Source organism: Lottia gigantea (genome assembly GCF_000327385.1).
Source record: "Lottia gigantea unplaced genomic scaffold LOTGIsca_303, whole genome shotgun sequence".
NCBI lineage: Eukaryota > Metazoa > Mollusca > Gastropoda > Lottiidae > Lottia > Lottia gigantea.
In genome coordinates this window covers 339-18,207 of record NW_008709001.1, presented here as the reverse complement: position 1 = coordinate 18,207, position 17,869 = coordinate 339, and the positions used below count along the sequence as shown (strand labels likewise).

At 33.4% G+C, this 17,869-nt stretch overlaps 2 protein-coding genes across 2 annotated transcripts; one reads left to right on the top strand and one right to left on the bottom strand.

Annotated features, from left to right (window-relative positions):
• Nucleotides 1-11,980: 11,980 nt before the first annotated feature.
• LOTGIDRAFT_70076 (hypothetical protein) lies at nucleotides 11,981-12,847 on the bottom strand (the record flags this gene model as incomplete). Its single annotated transcript, XM_009057607.1, has 3 exons — nucleotides 11,981-12,017; nucleotides 12,223-12,300; nucleotides 12,717-12,847. Coding segments are annotated over 3 exons (246 nt in total), but the record flags the coding sequence as incomplete, so codon positions are not given.
• A 1,530-nt stretch (nucleotides 12,848-14,377) lies between these two features.
• Nucleotides 14,378-17,667, top strand: LOTGIDRAFT_175547 (hypothetical protein; the record flags this gene model as incomplete). The annotated part of the gene is made up of 6 exons (XM_009057606.1): nucleotides 14,378-14,509; nucleotides 14,831-14,883; nucleotides 15,009-15,145; nucleotides 15,524-15,646; nucleotides 17,212-17,266; nucleotides 17,580-17,667. Coding segments are annotated over 6 exons (588 nt in total), but the record flags the coding sequence as incomplete, so codon positions are not given.
• Nucleotides 17,668-17,869: the final 202 nt, after the last annotated feature.

Below are 17,869 nucleotides of genomic sequence, written 5' to 3'. Positions count from 1 at the left end.
CGCCTGCCGACCCCCAACGAGCCGAACGTAACTTATAATAACTGGATGCAGTATCAGCCTATGTATATACCTGTCTTTCAACAACAACAAATATCTGGTCCAATACAACAACAGTTTCCATTGGTCAATCAACAGACTGGTCAAATACAACAACAATTTCCATTGGTCAATCAACAGACTGGTCAAATACAACAACAATTTCCATTGGTCAATCAACAGACTGGTCAAATACAACAACAGTTTCCATTGGTCAGTCAGCAAGCTGGTGGAATACCCCCTCACCTGTCTATGATGCCTCAGCAAACAGCCCCGATACCCCCCACAGCCAATATGAGGTCGATATCGTGTCAGGCTCAAGCGGAATCTACCATCGTAGATAAACAAACTAGATGTAAGTAGAATTGAAGTTAGAGTCTGCAAAAATTACAGAAACACAAATTTTCAATATCAAACTGTCAAAAAGAAATGTATCTAGTTTCAGGTATTTAAGTAAATTGCATTATTAGAAAGAAGATGTGGTCCATAGCTTAAATTTATTTTAGGCGTCATTCAATTTCTTTCAATTCGTTAAAAATAAAAATTTAAAATAGTTGAAGAAAATGTAGAATTTGATAAGCCAATGGTCGTTTTGGCCTTAATTTTAATTTGAGTCTGAACAAGTTTTAAGAAAGTGTTAAAGTATAATTTGATGTTGTTTTTGTAGGTTTAAAACCACGAAGTAGAAGTCAAAGTGTCCGAGGTCCGAAAGGAAGTAAAGAGAAAGAAAAAAGTTTAGAAAATGATGATTTTAAACGTGTTATGTCAGTTCGTTGTAAACCAGAAAAAGCGAAAGAAATCACCAAAGATTTAAAATCTGGTGAGAAAGTTAAAGGTAAGAATTTATTTGCCAAGAGATTTGATCAAGGTCCAGCTGGCAGAAAGGATCCGTCTGAATCTAAGTTATTATACCTTGCAAAAATAGATTTTCATTTTGTTAAAATAATTTCAAATTCCAAACAGCGTGAACTGTGATATTTGTTCAGAATTTGAAATATTAGAATATTCTACTTTTCAGGTGAAAAAGTGTCGTTATTCTCGAAGATATTTGGAAGAAATAAAAAGAAGACGGCTGCTCCTACTCCTACAGTGGAAGAAACTCCAGTGGTAGAGAAAGAGGTAGAATACGCGACGTTCTCAGCGCAGTTCCCTCCCCCTGAATGGCAATGGTATCAACAACAACAAGAAAAACATCGTCGAACAGAACAATGGGTCTCACAACAGGTTAGGGGTTTAATCTCTTTCTTTATACACAGTTGGATATTTAAGTTGGGATATTGAATAAGAGGGTGGGGGTTAAGGGTGGCCTGATTTGCCCCTTCCCTTTTTCTCAAATTTTCATCACTTTATATAAAAATAAAAAAGCCTGCATAAATCTAAACTATTTGTTAAACTCAGGGAAGAGATGAGAGAAGTTAAAAACCAGAATAATCTCCAGTACAACGACAATTGATAGCAGTGTTATAATCCAAACTTGTTTATATTTACAGATGGTGAAATCTCGAACATGGCACTATATCCAAAACGGCGCTGAATTACCCCCGTCTCACGTACATAGTAATAAAACAGATGGAGGAGTTTATCAAACAATGGGACATGGTGAAATGACCACGGGAAATATTTACAGTACGCTAGGCCGAACTGGGGGGGACCATGGTGATTATATGGTCATAGACGGACCAGTTGACCCAATTACTGGAGCCCCACTTGATCTGGCAGACGTCACTGAAATGCACCGCGAAAAAACGTCACATCGAAAGGGTCACCATGACGATAAACGAAGTCGCGAACGTGATTTAGACAAAAAGGGACGTGACCATGCAGATCGTAAAAGTCAAGATTGTTTGGATAAGATTGACAGTGATACATACGGTGAACGAAAACGTCACGGACATCGCAAACATCGTAGTACGAGAAATCGTAAAGAACGACACGACCAAGATGAAAATATCGATCCTTATGGTACCCATGGTAACAAGGATCCAGTATCTCCTGTCTTAGCCCCAGATAATTTTTATCAACCTTTGAACTCTGGCCCTGGGCCGTATCACTCAACTCCGCGATATTATGACACTATTCCCTCACGTCACCCTCGTGAAGATCACGCTTGTACCGAGTCTCAAAAACACAACACGTATCGTAGATCTCATCGTACCCATCGTAGTAAAAAATCTCATCATCGAAACACGTATTACGGTCATTCAGCGTATCACGATATGGATATTAGCGTAGAATATCACGGAAAATTACCCAATAAAAACTCTTCTTACGCTCAGTCATGTGATAGTGGTGTGAATTGCGTTGGATTGAAAACAGAGTCCTCTGGTAGCAAAATCTCTCAAAAATCAAGGGAGGCAACTCAACATCAGTTTGTTAAACCACTTCCCGTTAAAAATCAGTTAGAGAAATTACCAGAAGAGTCGAATGAGAAACCGAAAGGTGATGACGGTTACGTTGTTATGCAGAGTAATCCCCGGCGGTTACCGTGTAACGATGGTTACGATAGCAGTATCATGGAAACACCGGCCAACACCATGATCGTCTGTCAAGCAGAAATTAATCATCAACCAATTCCACAGATAGTCTTGGACACTGAGCCTCAACAACAAAGTTGTTTTGAACCAGATGTGGCTCAATCGTCCAGTAGTAATAATGGGTCGAGGAATGAACTTAACAACAGCAGTACGAAGGAAGGAAGTTGTGAAACTGTTGTGGAAAATGTTGACGACGAACAACGAGGAAATCCAGCAGGAGAGGATAACAATGAATCAAAACCTGAATGTCTTCAAGATGAACAATTTTTAAAACCAGCAGTCCCGACAGCGTCTGTTTATTCTGATCGCGAGCCTCAGGCATATAAAGTTGATAGTGCTACTATTGAAGTGAAGGAACTCAGTCTCAAAGACAGTGGATTCAGTTCTCCTCGCTACGCTGAAATTATGGCGGGAATCTGCCCAAAACAACCTGGCACGTACCAGAAGTTCCAAGAACACATGGCCAAACCAGTTCTTAAAGTGAACAACACTGTGGGAAACTGTTGTCCAAATAAGGACATGCATGACAATCAAAACTGTGTGCGAGGTCAAACTCAATATGACGGACGACCTTCAACTCAAAATCACGATTGTCAATGTCATAAAGGTCGTTGTCAAGACAACCATCAAATAACAATGAACAATCAACGAAATATTTTCCGATTGAAGCCTGAAAACCTCGTCCAATCACAGTGGGTCGACGGACCAGCTTCCGAACAACAACAATCCCAGCAGACAATGTACTCAACTAAACAGTTTCGACTGAGTGGCGAATTCGAAGTTGTTGGAGTCGTGTGAACTATTGACCTCTGTTTCAAAGCATGTGATTGGTTCAAACCATCAAGCCAAAGAGTCGATTGGTCAAAACATCGTGTGAACTATTGACCTCTGCATCCTGTCCTGCCATTGGTTGAGGTCCTCAAGTGTAATAGTCGATTGGTTAAAACATCATGTGAACTATTGACCTCTGTTAAAGACGATAGATACTGGACTTAGTTTAGAAACTAAGATAAACAACAGAAATCTCTGTTGGCCAATGTGTGTTTCCTGTTGTGTGAACTATGATATCTTTTTCACAGCCTCTGATTGGTTGATTCTATAAAGAGAACTATTTTGATTGGTTAATAGTGATTGACGCCTCTATGTCAAGATGTTGGAGTTCGTATCCAACAAAGCCAACAGTAACTTCTCGATGGGAAAACAAGTGATCTCTACTCCTAAAGCAATGCCCTCTTACAATTTTCGATTTTCGACAAAAACTACAGCCATATTTGGAACAGTATTTTATCATACTTTGTGGTTTTCAAAGAGGGGAAAAAAGCTTAAAGGGAGATAACAAGAATTAACAGATCATTTGAAATTTAACTAAAACATTTGATAAATAATATTCCTTTCTTAAAAACTTTAAGGAATAAACTTTTACAATTGTATTTTTTGCATGCTAATATATTCATAAAGTTAAGAAAGAATTATTTATTATATTATGTGCATGACAACATTTCTGAATCAATGTATGTAATTTTTCACAGTAAGTTCGTTCCCCTAATTAGCATATTTAGAGCAAGTTTTGTATAAGAAAGTAAATGTAAATATAAAATGTAAATCAACTTTGTAAATTTGTAAGATACAATGTATAACTTTGTGTATATTTGTAAATTTATTCATGTAATTATTTATTGCTGTTTTGTATCTTTAACACTTTTCAATTTGTAATAATCCACTGTTTTTATCATGCTGGTATACAGTGCGGAATTATTGAAAATAAAAGAAGCATGGATTCAGAACTTCTTCTGACGTGTTCAGACACAATTCACTTTTTCCTTTTTTCTACTTGTAGTTTCTATCTTTAAACATTCTCGTAATCATCATATCTCATTTAAAACAGGACATCTGATTGGTCAATAATTTAGAAACTAATGGTTACTGTGTTGACCAATCAGATGTTAAGATAATGTATCTTTTTACCAGTATATCTCTATTTTGAAGTCTGTTTATTCAGACCAGGTTTTAAACTTGTATTATATCAAATAGTTTGTCAGAGATATTTATTGGCATCTTGGAACAATTCAAACATTAAGATGAGGCAGAATAAATAAAATCAAAGCTGCATTAATGAGATCTTGTAATATGTAAATTATAATTTAAAATATTAAGAGCTATTTTGTTTTGAAGTAAAATTAACTGTACAGTACTTGAAATAGACTGGTAGTTTTATGATTTGAATTATTCCCGTGATATAATATTAACTGTCCCTGGTATTTTAATGATTTAGGAAATGTCCCAAAGTATTTATAAATATCTTTGACTAACTATCACCCAGTTTTATGATCTCAGAACCATATTTGGCTCTCTGTATAGATTTTACAAATATTTTATCAATTTTTAGCCACTTTTTAATAATAATAATAATAATCAAAATATTGAAGTTGGATGTCCCCGTATTTATTAAATGTCTGAATGTGAAATTTTGCTAGTGGATTTGAAAATATTATTCAAAACGTTTTTCATTTTCAATAAACCTAGAAATATAGTTTGTGTTTTCGTTAATTTCGGACAGTAACTGTCTTTATCTGAATCTAGAAGCTTTGGGTAATACTAGCTTGTTTCTTGTCCTCACCCATCGTGTCAAAACCACACACCCATTCATCATGTCAAAACCCGTATTGGAGATATGATAGTTCTCACCCTACCTATACTCAATTCCTTCATTGATTTTGGTTATTATATTTTTCAATGAATTTGAAGATAAACAAAGGAGTTTACAGAGCCTACTGACCCCTTGAGCTGCGTCTGGTGGTCCAACCCCCTCATTCTGTCCTTGTTGTACAGTGGGTTGAAGCATACTTTTAAAGGTACGGGCCCATGAGCGGTCTTGGTCCGAGACTGTTGTCACCTATTAGAATCTTGTCTTGGCACGGACACAGGAGACAAAAATCTCCAGTCGATCTTGAGAAAGTGAAAACAAAATGTTTAAAATCAGTCAATGTTTATTTCTTCTTTACAAATTTTCAATTTTACAAGAAAAAAACAAATTGGTAACAAAATATAATTCAGCCCTGTGATAGTGAAAAATACCAAATGAACTATGATGAAAAAAAACATAAAATTTTAGGGAAAATGAAATATTGGTGAAATTTGCTAAAAAGACCTGAAACTGCCAAGTTGCCAACAAATATTATATTTTGATATTTTTAAATCTTTTGCAGATTTGTAGAAAAAAGCAGACACAAGGTGAAGAGTAGACACAAGGTGAAGAGTAGACACAAGGTGAATAGTAGACACAAGGTGAACAGTAGACACAAGGTGAAGAATAGACACAATCTGAAGAATTTGGAAGGTGACAATCTTCTTATCTCAAATATTTCTATCTGAGAATTACACCATTACTCAGGTTCCTTTACAGAGATGTTCACAAATTAATTTTCAGGTAGATATCTAATTTTTGAACATGTTAACGATGAAAAAAACCCCTCCATATTGAAAGTTATTGTGGGTAATAATTAACTCATATATGAAAAAATAAACAAATCAAATTTTTTATTTTTATCAACTGTTTATGATCAAATCAAAATGACGTATGATGAAAAAAATATTAAAAACAAAAAAATGATCAGCACAAATAACAAAAGATAAAAATAAACAAGTCCAGTAATATTTCAGAGTTTGATATGACAAAACAATTCAGCAATATCTGGTAAAGATGATTTTACAACATGGGTCTATCATTGTAACAAGTGCCCATTATTTTCAAGAAATAAGGCGAAAATTTTGAAACTAAATCCTGAGCAATATCTGGTTAAAGACCTTCTAATGTTCTAAGAGCTCATTATCAACAGCAAGTCAGATGAAAATATAGAAACAGTGTAAAATTCATAGTTAAAGACCAAAACTACTATATTCTGACTCAGCCATATGAAAAGAAAGCTCTGACACAGAGATGTGACATTTGTATTCATTTCCAGAACTTTTTGGCAGCCAAGTTTCTTATCTGGAAGAGAAATGAATCTGCAACCTATTTGCATTTCCAGAAATTCCTGGAAGTCTTACATCTCTGCTGATAAATTAACTAACCTGCTGTTAATAACTAAATAATATATTTATTAAACTGCTCACTGGAGAACAATCTCAAGATTCTATGGAATTTAATTTTATTAACTGTCTAGTCCAATTTATCAAAAGAAAATAGTGCGAGGTCCTCATTCTTCAAAATTTATCTTAAATAATATCCAGATTTAAAGAAATACAGAAATCTGATTGGATAACAATTAGTGAATAACCAATCAGATGACTGGAACATTAAAATCATCTTAAAGTTAAGTTTTGAAGAATACAGCCGCTAGATGATAAACCGAATTTAAATATCAGAATCAAATAGTCAACTGTACAAATAATCAACATTTGAATTTGCACTAATTATTGACAAACTAAAGCTATATATATATATAACCAAATGATATAATACTTATATAATCTATACATGGCTTGGTTTAATGTAGAAAGTATTTTATTTTTATAATTAAAATATCTATTGTGAGGAGTTTGAATTATAGTTCAGAAATTCCTTCCAAAACTTCAGTTTCAATTAGAGTCTTTATGTTTAATTTGTGAAGAAACAAGCCGTCCTCGGGGCCTGTGAAATTAAAATAATAGTCCATGAAAACACTCGAATCACTCTCCACTCTGGCCCTCGTCCTGTTGTTCCGTTTCTTCACACTGTTCTTCCTGCCGTTCCTCGGACATTGCTTTCTGATTATCATCCCCTTCTACTTCAGGCTCACGATCTGGCGGTGTTCCACTTCGTTCACGATATTCTTCCTCCTGTTTCGGACTTTTAGAATGAGATCTTGTTCGCGATCTAGTTTTTCTCTCCCCTGATCGAGAACGAGAACGTTTCCGCGAGCCGGATCGAGACTTCCTGTCTTTAGAACCAGATCTAGAACGTTTACGTCTGGATGATCCAGACCCTCGTCTTCTGAAAGAAAAGATCAATCAAGATTGAGAATAGATTCACAGCAGGATTCTGAGAGAGAATAGAAAAAACCAGAGATTCAAATTTTTTAAATCAACATCTTGGAATATTTCTTGCAGACACAGCTTAAACCTGCTCATGTCATAAACAACGCTACGAGATAGAAAATAAACAACGCTACGAGATAGAAAATAAACAAAGGAGAGGCAAGCAATGCTACGAGATAGAAAATAAACAACGCTACGAGATAGAAAATAAACAAAGGAGAGGCAAGCAACGCTACGAGATAGAAAATAAACAAAGGAGAGGCAAGCAACGCTACGAGATAGAAAATAAACAAAGGAGAGGCAAGCAACGCTACGAGATAGAAAATAATAAACAAAGGAGAGGCAAACAACGCTACGAGATAGAAAATAAACAAAGGAGAGGCAAGCAACGCTACGAGATAGAAAATAAACAAAGGAGAGGCAAGCAACGCTACGAGATAGAAAAAAAAGTTTGACAGTTGGAAATCTGAAAAGAGGTTATGCTAGTGTTCCTCTTAAAACATGTTTTGAAAGAAAAAAATAAATACAGACCAGTTTAAATTAAACCACGAGTAGAATACAGGGTAGATTAGATTTCTTTAATAGGGGTGATGAGTTTAATAACCTATTGTTTTGTACCTGATATTGATTAGAAATGAGAAATGACAACCTACCTTTCTCTAGAAGTTGATCGACTTCTACTTCTCCTGAAATAACCAATCAATAACATTATACAAACATTTAATACAATTCATAATCTTCTAGTGTGTAAAGTTAATCCATAGGATGTTAATTAGACTATATTTACCAGACATGATTAACACCCAGCATTTACACATTCAAATGAAGTAAATAATATTGTAAATTTGGTACTTATAATGTATAAAATTAGACGCAAACTAAAAACTATAAAAAAGATGACAGCATGAAATATTCTTGTGGGCTTTCGGGATGGTATTAAAACAAACGTATTATTACCTGGAGCTTCGTTTCCTATCACGAGATCGTGATCTTGAATAAGATCGTTTTCGTCGCCTGTCTCGAGACCTTGATCTACTTCGTCGTCTGGGTGAATAGTGCCTACAATTATATTATAATCAAACAGAGAATAGAATATAAACTTACATATTAAACACACAATAGAATATATATAATAATACAGCTCAGCAATGATATCTTGTGTACATCTTGAGATGATTAAAAACATTAAACACTGGCAATAACTTGATTTTAATTTTGGTAATTCAAGGAGTAATAAAGATTTAATTGAAAAGACAGTCTGATTAAAATTAGATCAAACTTCGTTCTGTTTTTATTAGCTTTTATTTAGAATATATCACTTCAGTTAGGGTCTATCTATAGTGGCTCTATTTAGAATAAAAGATAATAACAAATGGAACGAATGTTCAGGACACCAGAGGCCACTTTGCAACTACAGTTTATCAACTCTGCATCCCTTTCAGAGAGTCCACAAAGCTTATATTGTTGAATGATATGGTTGGATAAAGTTTGACTATTTTCTAAATAAGACCAGATGTACACTTATATCTTTGCTCAACTTCACCACAAAGTACAACAATTAGATACAAAAACTCCTTAATTAATACACAAAACATAATAATCTTAAAATATAATTTAATTATCATAACAGATCAGACATGTCTGAAATATTATAACAGTTAGTTATCATTGTACGGGTAATCTAAAATACATCTTTTTCAATTAACTTAATTCAGTATTTTTTGTCATTTTAGAAATAAATCTGGCTTTATGTTTAAAACATGAATATTTGTGATCAATGGCATTTCTTTTACTGGGGTCTAAATTCAGGGTAAAACAGTCCTGATACATAAAACATTATATGTTTTAAATAATATCAAATTATAAATGAAAAAGTGATCCTATATAGTCCTTATTCTTTATAATATCTCCCTCAGAGTCAACTGGAACACTGGTCAGGTAATCTTTAAGTTCATAGGTCTTGTTTCATAGGAGAGAGAGTTGAGTTATTGTTATACTTCCTTACTAGATCAGTTCCTTCTTAATCTAATACTATCTACATCTACCTGTATAATCATCATAACTATTAGTCTAATAAATATCAACACCCAGCTTTCTACAGGGTTAAATATAAGTCATATGAAATATCTTGTGTCTGTAAAATAATTTAACCTGTTCATCTAATTCTAAGATATAATTCATCTCGTATTTTTTCTTTTTTTGTTCATCCTCAGTAAAATAAGTTGAAGTTCTTTGGTATATCAACGTTAATTGTCTAGAGCTCATTCCAGTTAGACTACAACTACTATACTAGCGTTTCCTATAGGTTTGCCAACATATCTTGACCATTACTTCAACTACAGGACCAATAATTAATATTCAATCACTTCAGTACAAGTTTTTATATACCAATTTTATATCAGATCCAATCTATAGCCTCACATCATAAATATTAATCCAACTTTTTACAAGTATAAAACATATTCCAGTATTTCACCCAGTTTTATTAACAACTGAGTTTTTTGGTTAAATTCTACGGATATTATCAGAACTAAATTCAATTCTAAATCAATTCCAAGACACATTCAAAATAATCAATTTATACCTGAAAACATTTTTATCATGAAAAATAAAGTTTCATGCAGATAAAACAAACATCTATTTACAAGGATCATTCTTTCTAATCTGGATTTCTTAACGAGATTCATCATGTTATTTTTTATGTCCATGTTATTTTCATTATACTGAAATTGAGATTTGAATGATTTATAAAAAGACCATTATCCCATCTTCAGATAGACCCAAAATTTTATTGACAATTTACAGACGAACACAAAATAAAATTATTATCTAATCAAGTATTTTGGATGACTAATTTGAAATTAAGCAAATGTTTTTTCAATGACAATACCCTCTGAAATCCAAGTTAAAAAGAATGAGCCAATTCTGGATGGTAAGGCATGCAGTTTTGTATGGACACAAGGGAGTAATCAAACCTGTTTTAACGTACAGGAAGTGCTTTATGATGGTGGCAGACATATTGTCTCCAAGTTCACCTTGACCTTCATGGTTTGTGTCAACTGTTTGGTTAGGTCAAGGTCAAGGTTGGTTTGAAACATTGTGTGACTGGTTTTAGTTTTAAAATTTGTAGCGGCCAGTTTTTGGTAGAAGTTGTAGAAGTTTACTTAGAAGGATTTGGTGGTAGTAGTAGAGTAACCTCCCTTTTTTTGGTTTCATGGTCAAGGAGTTATCTCCCTTATTCTCATGGTGTAAAGAGTTGTGTCCCTTGGTTTAAGGTTTGGTTTGAGTATAATAGTTTTAAAACAACGGGGAAGAGAAGTGTGTCTAGTATAGTACACCTAGTTCCAAAAAGAAAAATGTACAATTTGGAATTACATATTGAACAAGGCTTGAGAAATTATGGCAGGGACAAAAAACCCACGCGGAAGTTTTTTATTGAAGAAGGAAGCTTAAGACCCTTTTTCAAATTTCATAGTTTTACCGCTTTGATCTTAAAAACAATCTGATAAAATACAGATCTGAATTTCATTTCTACTATGCACAATTAGAATTTGAAAAACAAATCAACCAGTAAAGTGCTTTTTTCATCAAAAAATCAGACCAATAGAGAAACATTGCAAAGCTAGCAGATCACAAAGTTAATAAATTTAGAATGAGTGAATTACTCCCAGAAATAAATGAAACAAAATATCAAGAGCTGTATTTCAATCAGATTGCCAAAAGACTTGAGAGAAGATAAATGAAGGAAAAAATGCGAATGATTAGAAAATATGAGTGGATCAGTGATCAAAAAATGTTTTTGGGGCTGAAAGATGAGTCACATGGGCCTAAAAAAAACCCTGAATATGCCTAACTATGCTTTATCAAACCTTCGGACTACTGATATTACATCTTGAACTTTTGAATTTCTCTGTTATAAGGTAAGAAAATGACAGTCTAACAAAAATAGTAAGCACAAAAACACCAAGAGCTGTCAAATTTAGTTTCTGGTAGAATAACTACTGTATTGAGGGAGTTATACAGCCTCTGTTTACTACATAAAATACCTTTAAGTTGACAGCTCATGTTTAGAAATATCTCAGATGTGCGAAATTATCTTTGCTGGACAATGTAATATTCCTCCATTGAAGGTGACAAAACCCAGGAATCATAAATAAAATGGAGTTGTAAACCCTATTTTTCAGAGCCTACCAAGGAATTATGTAAACTGAAACAAGTACCAAGAGCCCAGTAAGAATTATAATTAAGCCCTGAACTTACCGATCTCTGTTATAGTTGTTATAATTGTTGTAGTTATTATGTCGATACCCCCCACCTCCTCCGCGACCACGATATCCTCGATATCCACCAGAATTATAAGTATTAATCTCTTTCTTTCTCTCGCTGAACGGTCTGGCGTGTTCTACTCTTACTCTTCTTCCACTAACTTGTCTAAAAGTGAAATAATATATATTTACAGCTTTCTATTTGTAGACACATCATTTTTCATCGTCGCCCGTGATGACGTTTAACCAATCAACGCATGCCTAAAACAAATTGGACATCACAACCTGCCAGTGTTCTCATCCTGCCATACTAGGATAATTTCAATTGTTTGAGCTCAATTAGGCTATTACAATCAGTTTATAACATTTACCTTCCATGTTTTTCTTTTACAGCTGTATCAGCATCCTCCCCATATTTAAACACCACAAAGGCAAAACCTGGTGGATCTCTGTAATTAATTAACATATCATCACAACTTGACAAAACATTGGATAACTACTGACTACAGTGGTTTCCCCCTTTTCCATGTCCACCCACGTGGTTTCCCATGATCTATGTTTACCATCTATGTATTACACAAGTTGAACTGTGGCCCACTTTTTAATTATTTTACCAGGATCTATTTTTAGATCACAATGGAAATACAAAATAATATACCAACAGAGCATGGATAATTTGATCTTAGAATGAACACCTACCGACGTAATATTGTATCAAAAACAGATCACAAACATCTTTGTCTTATGCCAGTCAAAAAGACGAGGAACAAAGTAAAACTGAAAATAGCCTCGCTTCAGTCCATAAAAATCGTTCAACACACGCTAATTTTAATGATGGAAGTTCTCCAAAAATTAGACTACAAACCTGGCAACCCATGTGTCTACAATAGATCCATACTTCTCAAACTCTTTTTCGATCTCAAATTTACCAATTCTGTGGCCTAAATCGCCAATAAAAATACGATAACCACCTTGTGTTTTGTCGTATTCCGCCATCTTTGATATTCTCAGCGAGTCGTGGTGAAAGTCACGTGATCTGATATCAATATCAAGAACGATAATCCAGTCTTTAAACTGAATTTAATTTCACCAAAAATCAATTATTTTGTCCAAAAATCGATATTTTTACAATAACTTTGTTGTTCTAGTCACAAAACAAATTTACTCAAATGACAAAATATCCATAAACACGACAACATGTGTTGAATATTAGTTCTTTACGATGTTGTAATACCAAGAAAATAGATTTTCGGGCACAGATGTGATCCCTTTAGTGCACAAAGTTTCTACTGCAGTTTCGGTACAAATTCCAAATCATAAAACCAATGAATAAAAAATTGACGAAATAAAAAAAAGGTAGATGATCAGAAACAGAAGTGAAGACAATATCGAGAAACAATTGACAATATCTGTCACTCGGCCTAATGGCAGGCTAATCATTGGTTATCTCTATCAAAGCCGTCGTGATAACAAATCTAAGGAAGGGATTATCCACATAAATTCAGATTAACAGACCTTAAATGGATTATCCCCAAGTATTAGCACTTTCTTTTCTAATCAATGTCTATAAAACCTCTAAACGATTTGACGTTAATTAAGTAATTCTAATCCTTAACTATTCCGAATTATTGCAGGCAGCGATCGGCTCGCAGTTTACGTGAACTGTAATGATTGTAAATGTGGAATGACGAGGGTCAAATTTCTGATGTTTAACTCGAATAATCACCAGGCCCCAGGATAAACAATTGTTTCTCCGTAGATGTTTCTAATGCGGTGACTGGAACTTATCTGTAGTCGTAGATAGATCGGGGTCAAACTAATAGCTACGCTAGATCACTTCTGCTACCGAAATACCCACCGGTCTTGAGTCGACATCCATTAGAAATGACTTTTGTATAAAATGAGTTATAATTTACATCATAATGAGCATTCCAAATTATAGAGAACCTTTTAAGTTCCCCAAAATAAATGTTTTCTATGGTAGTTAGTAGAGAAAGCGTCTGGATAATAGAGACATGCTATAATTTTAGCGTCTTGATAATCGAGGTAAATATAGTGTCAGACGCGAGTAATGGCGGGAGATAAAATCAAAACAAACCAACAATTTTAACTTTTAAAGAAATAAATGTAAGCTTGAGTAGATTTGGGGTCGTTTCCAAAATTAATATTTTCCCTAAGACCCTTTTCTATATTTTTGGCCACAACTCTGGTCACTTTGAACTAGAACAAGTCGACTGTATTTGTGCCAATGAATATTTTTTCTCGAAAGCGACTAATTTTAAATCAAATGAATTTAAGATTGTTATTGTTGTAAGTCTAGTAGTGAGGGACAGGTATTTCGTTTAGAAATTTAGAACCGGTTGTGGAGCTTTGTTTCACACTTCAGTGTATTGCTTCTATCTGACACCAATGACACCTCTGCAGTGGCGTTTCTATGGTGGGTTAGGGCTGGGTATTTTTTAGCACAACCTCTTTCAAGTTTTTCAGATATTTTGATGTAAAATTTAAAATCAAGATTGAGACAAGATGAGACGGTCTGCAGCTCCGAGTCAGAATCAACCGATTTCTAAACGACTTAAATTTTCAGCTCCTTATAAACTAAATACAACCCCAGCTCCAGTTTCAGTTGACCTGAATCACAACAACAATAAAAACAACGTAAGTCTGGAGTGTTTAAAGCAATACAGTCATTACCTCCCTTTGAACTTAGTTTCACTTTTTAAAATTAAAATCTGATACAAAGTTCTCATACAATTCAATAAACACATCCAACATTAGTTTAAGTGTTAAATCATTATCAAACATTCTCCCTGACATTTTCGAATAAATGATTTCCCTAAATTTTTAGGTTTTATTGACAGTAACTAGATCTTTGAACAGGTAATGAATGAGGAAAAATGTTCCCTGATGTCATTCATTTATTTATTTTCATTCATTTATTCATTGATATACCCATTTATTTTTTTGTTAATGTTTTAGATAAGAGAAAATTCTGGTAATTTTTATGAAAACCACAAAAACAGTATTCGTCAGTAAGTTAGTTTCATATTTCATATTTCTTCATTAAACATTAGTTTTACTGTTTAAACAGAAACGAGCAGGGGCCACAAAATGTTTGAGAAATGCCACTGTTGAATATGTTTGAAAACTCTTTTAGAAGTAGCAGTCCAACAGTAGAGTCTACCTATGTTGAGAATTTTAATAGAATTGTTCCCATCAGTGATAAAGCCTCACCATTAAAACTAGTAGAATCCAATCAGAATCATGTTTATATTAAACCTACTTTTAAACCAGGTGAGATTTTCATTTTCTATGTCCATATTTCAAAAGTATTATAGAGCTTTTGAAAGAAACAATCAACCATTTTTTACAAGGAAATATAACTTAGTTTCTTGTGGATTCTTTTTACCAGCTGGTTCTTAGCCAAAACTCTTGGCATTGATGTATCTCAGATTATCTAGAAAAATGAGAAAAGTTGACTTATTAAAGCCCACCAAGATAAAGACCCGCAACCAACAAAAATGACGTCATTAAGGTGTGCTACAGACTGTCAAGAATGTAACATGTTGGGTTGTCGTCTGCTAGCTGCAAATTTCAGTGCTTTTCCTAATAATTAACAAATTGTGTCAAAATATTGAAAACATCAATAATGTAATTTTTGTTTAGTTCCAGTCCAAACCCCTGTCCCCCAGTCTCCAGTGTCTCAACCAGTGGAAGATGGAAAACAGAAGAATTATTTTAATGTTGTCTGGTGTAAACGTTCAAATAAAAAACACAAAAAATGGGAGGGAGATGGTGAGTAATTATCTCATAAAAACATCTTTATCTGAGATATATTAATACATGTTTTAAACTGTATATATATATATTTCAGCTATACTAGTAACTTGTGGTCGAAGTGTTTTAAACTGTATATATATATTTCAGCTATACTAGTAACTTATGGTCGAAGTGTTTTAAACTGTATATATATATTTCAGCTATACTAGTAACTTGTGGTCGAAGTGTTTTAAACTGTATATATATATTTCAGCTATACTAGTAACTTGTGGTCGAAGTGTTTTAAACTGTATATATATATTTCAGCTATACTAGTAACTTGTGGTTGAAGTGTTTTAAACTGTATAATTCTATTTCAGCTATACTAGTAACTTGTGGTCGAAGTGTTTTAAACTGTATATATATATTTCAGCTATACTAGTAACTTGTGGTCGAAGTGTTTTAAACTGTATATATATATTTCAGCTATACTAGTAACTTGTGGTCGAAGTGTTTTAAACTGTATATATATATTTCAGCTATACTAGTAACTTGTGGTCGAAGTGTTTTAAACTGTATATATATATTTCAGCTATACTAGTAACTTGTGGTCGAAGTGTTTTAAACTGTATATATATATTTCAGCTATACTAGTAACTTGTAGTCGAAGTGTTTTAAACTGTATATATATATTTCAGCTATACTAGTAACTTGTGGTCGAAGTGTTTTAAACTGTATATATATATTTCAGCTATCTATACTAGTAACTTGTGGTCGAAGTGTTTTAAACTGTATATATATATTTCAGCTATACTAGTAACTTGTGGTCGAAGTGTTTTAAACTGTATATATATATTTCAGCTATACTAGTAACTTGTGGTCGAAGTGTTTTAAACTGTATATATATATTTCAGCTATACTAGTAACTTGTGGTCGAAGTGTTTTAAACTGTATATATATATTTCAGCTATACTAGTAACTTGTGGTCGAAGTGTTTTAAACTGTATATATATATTTCAGCTATACTAGTAACTTGTGGTCGAAGTGTTTTAAACTGTATATATATATTTCAGCTATACTAGTAACTTGTGGTCGAAGTGTTTTAAACTGTATAATTCTATTTCAGCTATACTAGTAACTTGTGGTCGAAGTGTTTTAAACTATATATATATTTCAGCTACACTAGTAACTTATGGTCGAAGTGTTTTAAACTGTATATATATATTTCAGCTACACTAGTAACTTGTGGTCGAAGTGTTTTAAACTGTATATATATATTTCAGCTACACTAGTAACTTGTGGTCGAAGTGTTTTAAACTGTATATATATATTTCAGCTATACTAGTAACTTGTGGTCGAAGTGTTTTAAACTGTATAATTCTATTTCAGCTATACTAGTAACTTGTGGTCGAAGTGTTTTAAACTGTATATATATATTTCAGCTACACTAGTAACTTGTGGTCGAAGTGTTTTAAACTGTATAATTCTATTTCAGCTATACTAGTAACTTGTGGTCGAAGTGTTTTAAACTGTATATATATATTTCAGCTATACTAGTAACTTGTGGTCGAAGTGTTTTAAACTGTATAATTCTATTTCAGCTATACTAGTAACTTGTGGTCGAAGTGTAACGTTGTATGATTTAGAAGGCAAAGAGTAAGTTATCTCCCTTTAATTATTTATAATAATGTTTCAACCTCATCTTTACATTGCCCTTTCAGAGATATAGCCTGAATATTTAATGGCATGAATATTTAAAGGAATATACCGAGATTTTGGATAGATTCAACCAGGGCCTATCTATTTAATTATATGGAGTATTGTTTTAACCACCACTTGATAAACAAAACTCTTTGACTGGTAAATAATTTGGTGACTATTGATTTCTAGAATAAGACTGGTGTTTTATGCCTTGAATGGGATCATAATATTTATTTTGCTATGAATGAAGTAATATAAAATATTTTAGATTTGGTAAAGCCACAGGATATAAAGTAAAGGAACTAGAGACGTTACAAGAAGATCAGACATTACCTATTGGTGGACGAGAAATACTGGTAGGTTTTATATTGTTATAATTATAGTAACAACTGATATCAGTGTAAAATAATGTGTAATTATTATAATACATGGAGTTACTTCCCTTTTTGGAACTCTCTTTATTACTTGGTTGGTGAGTTCTGCTAGTTTGTGATTCATGGAATAAAACAAGTTGGAACAGAGTTCAAAATACGTCTCACGTCTGCTGAAAATATAGTA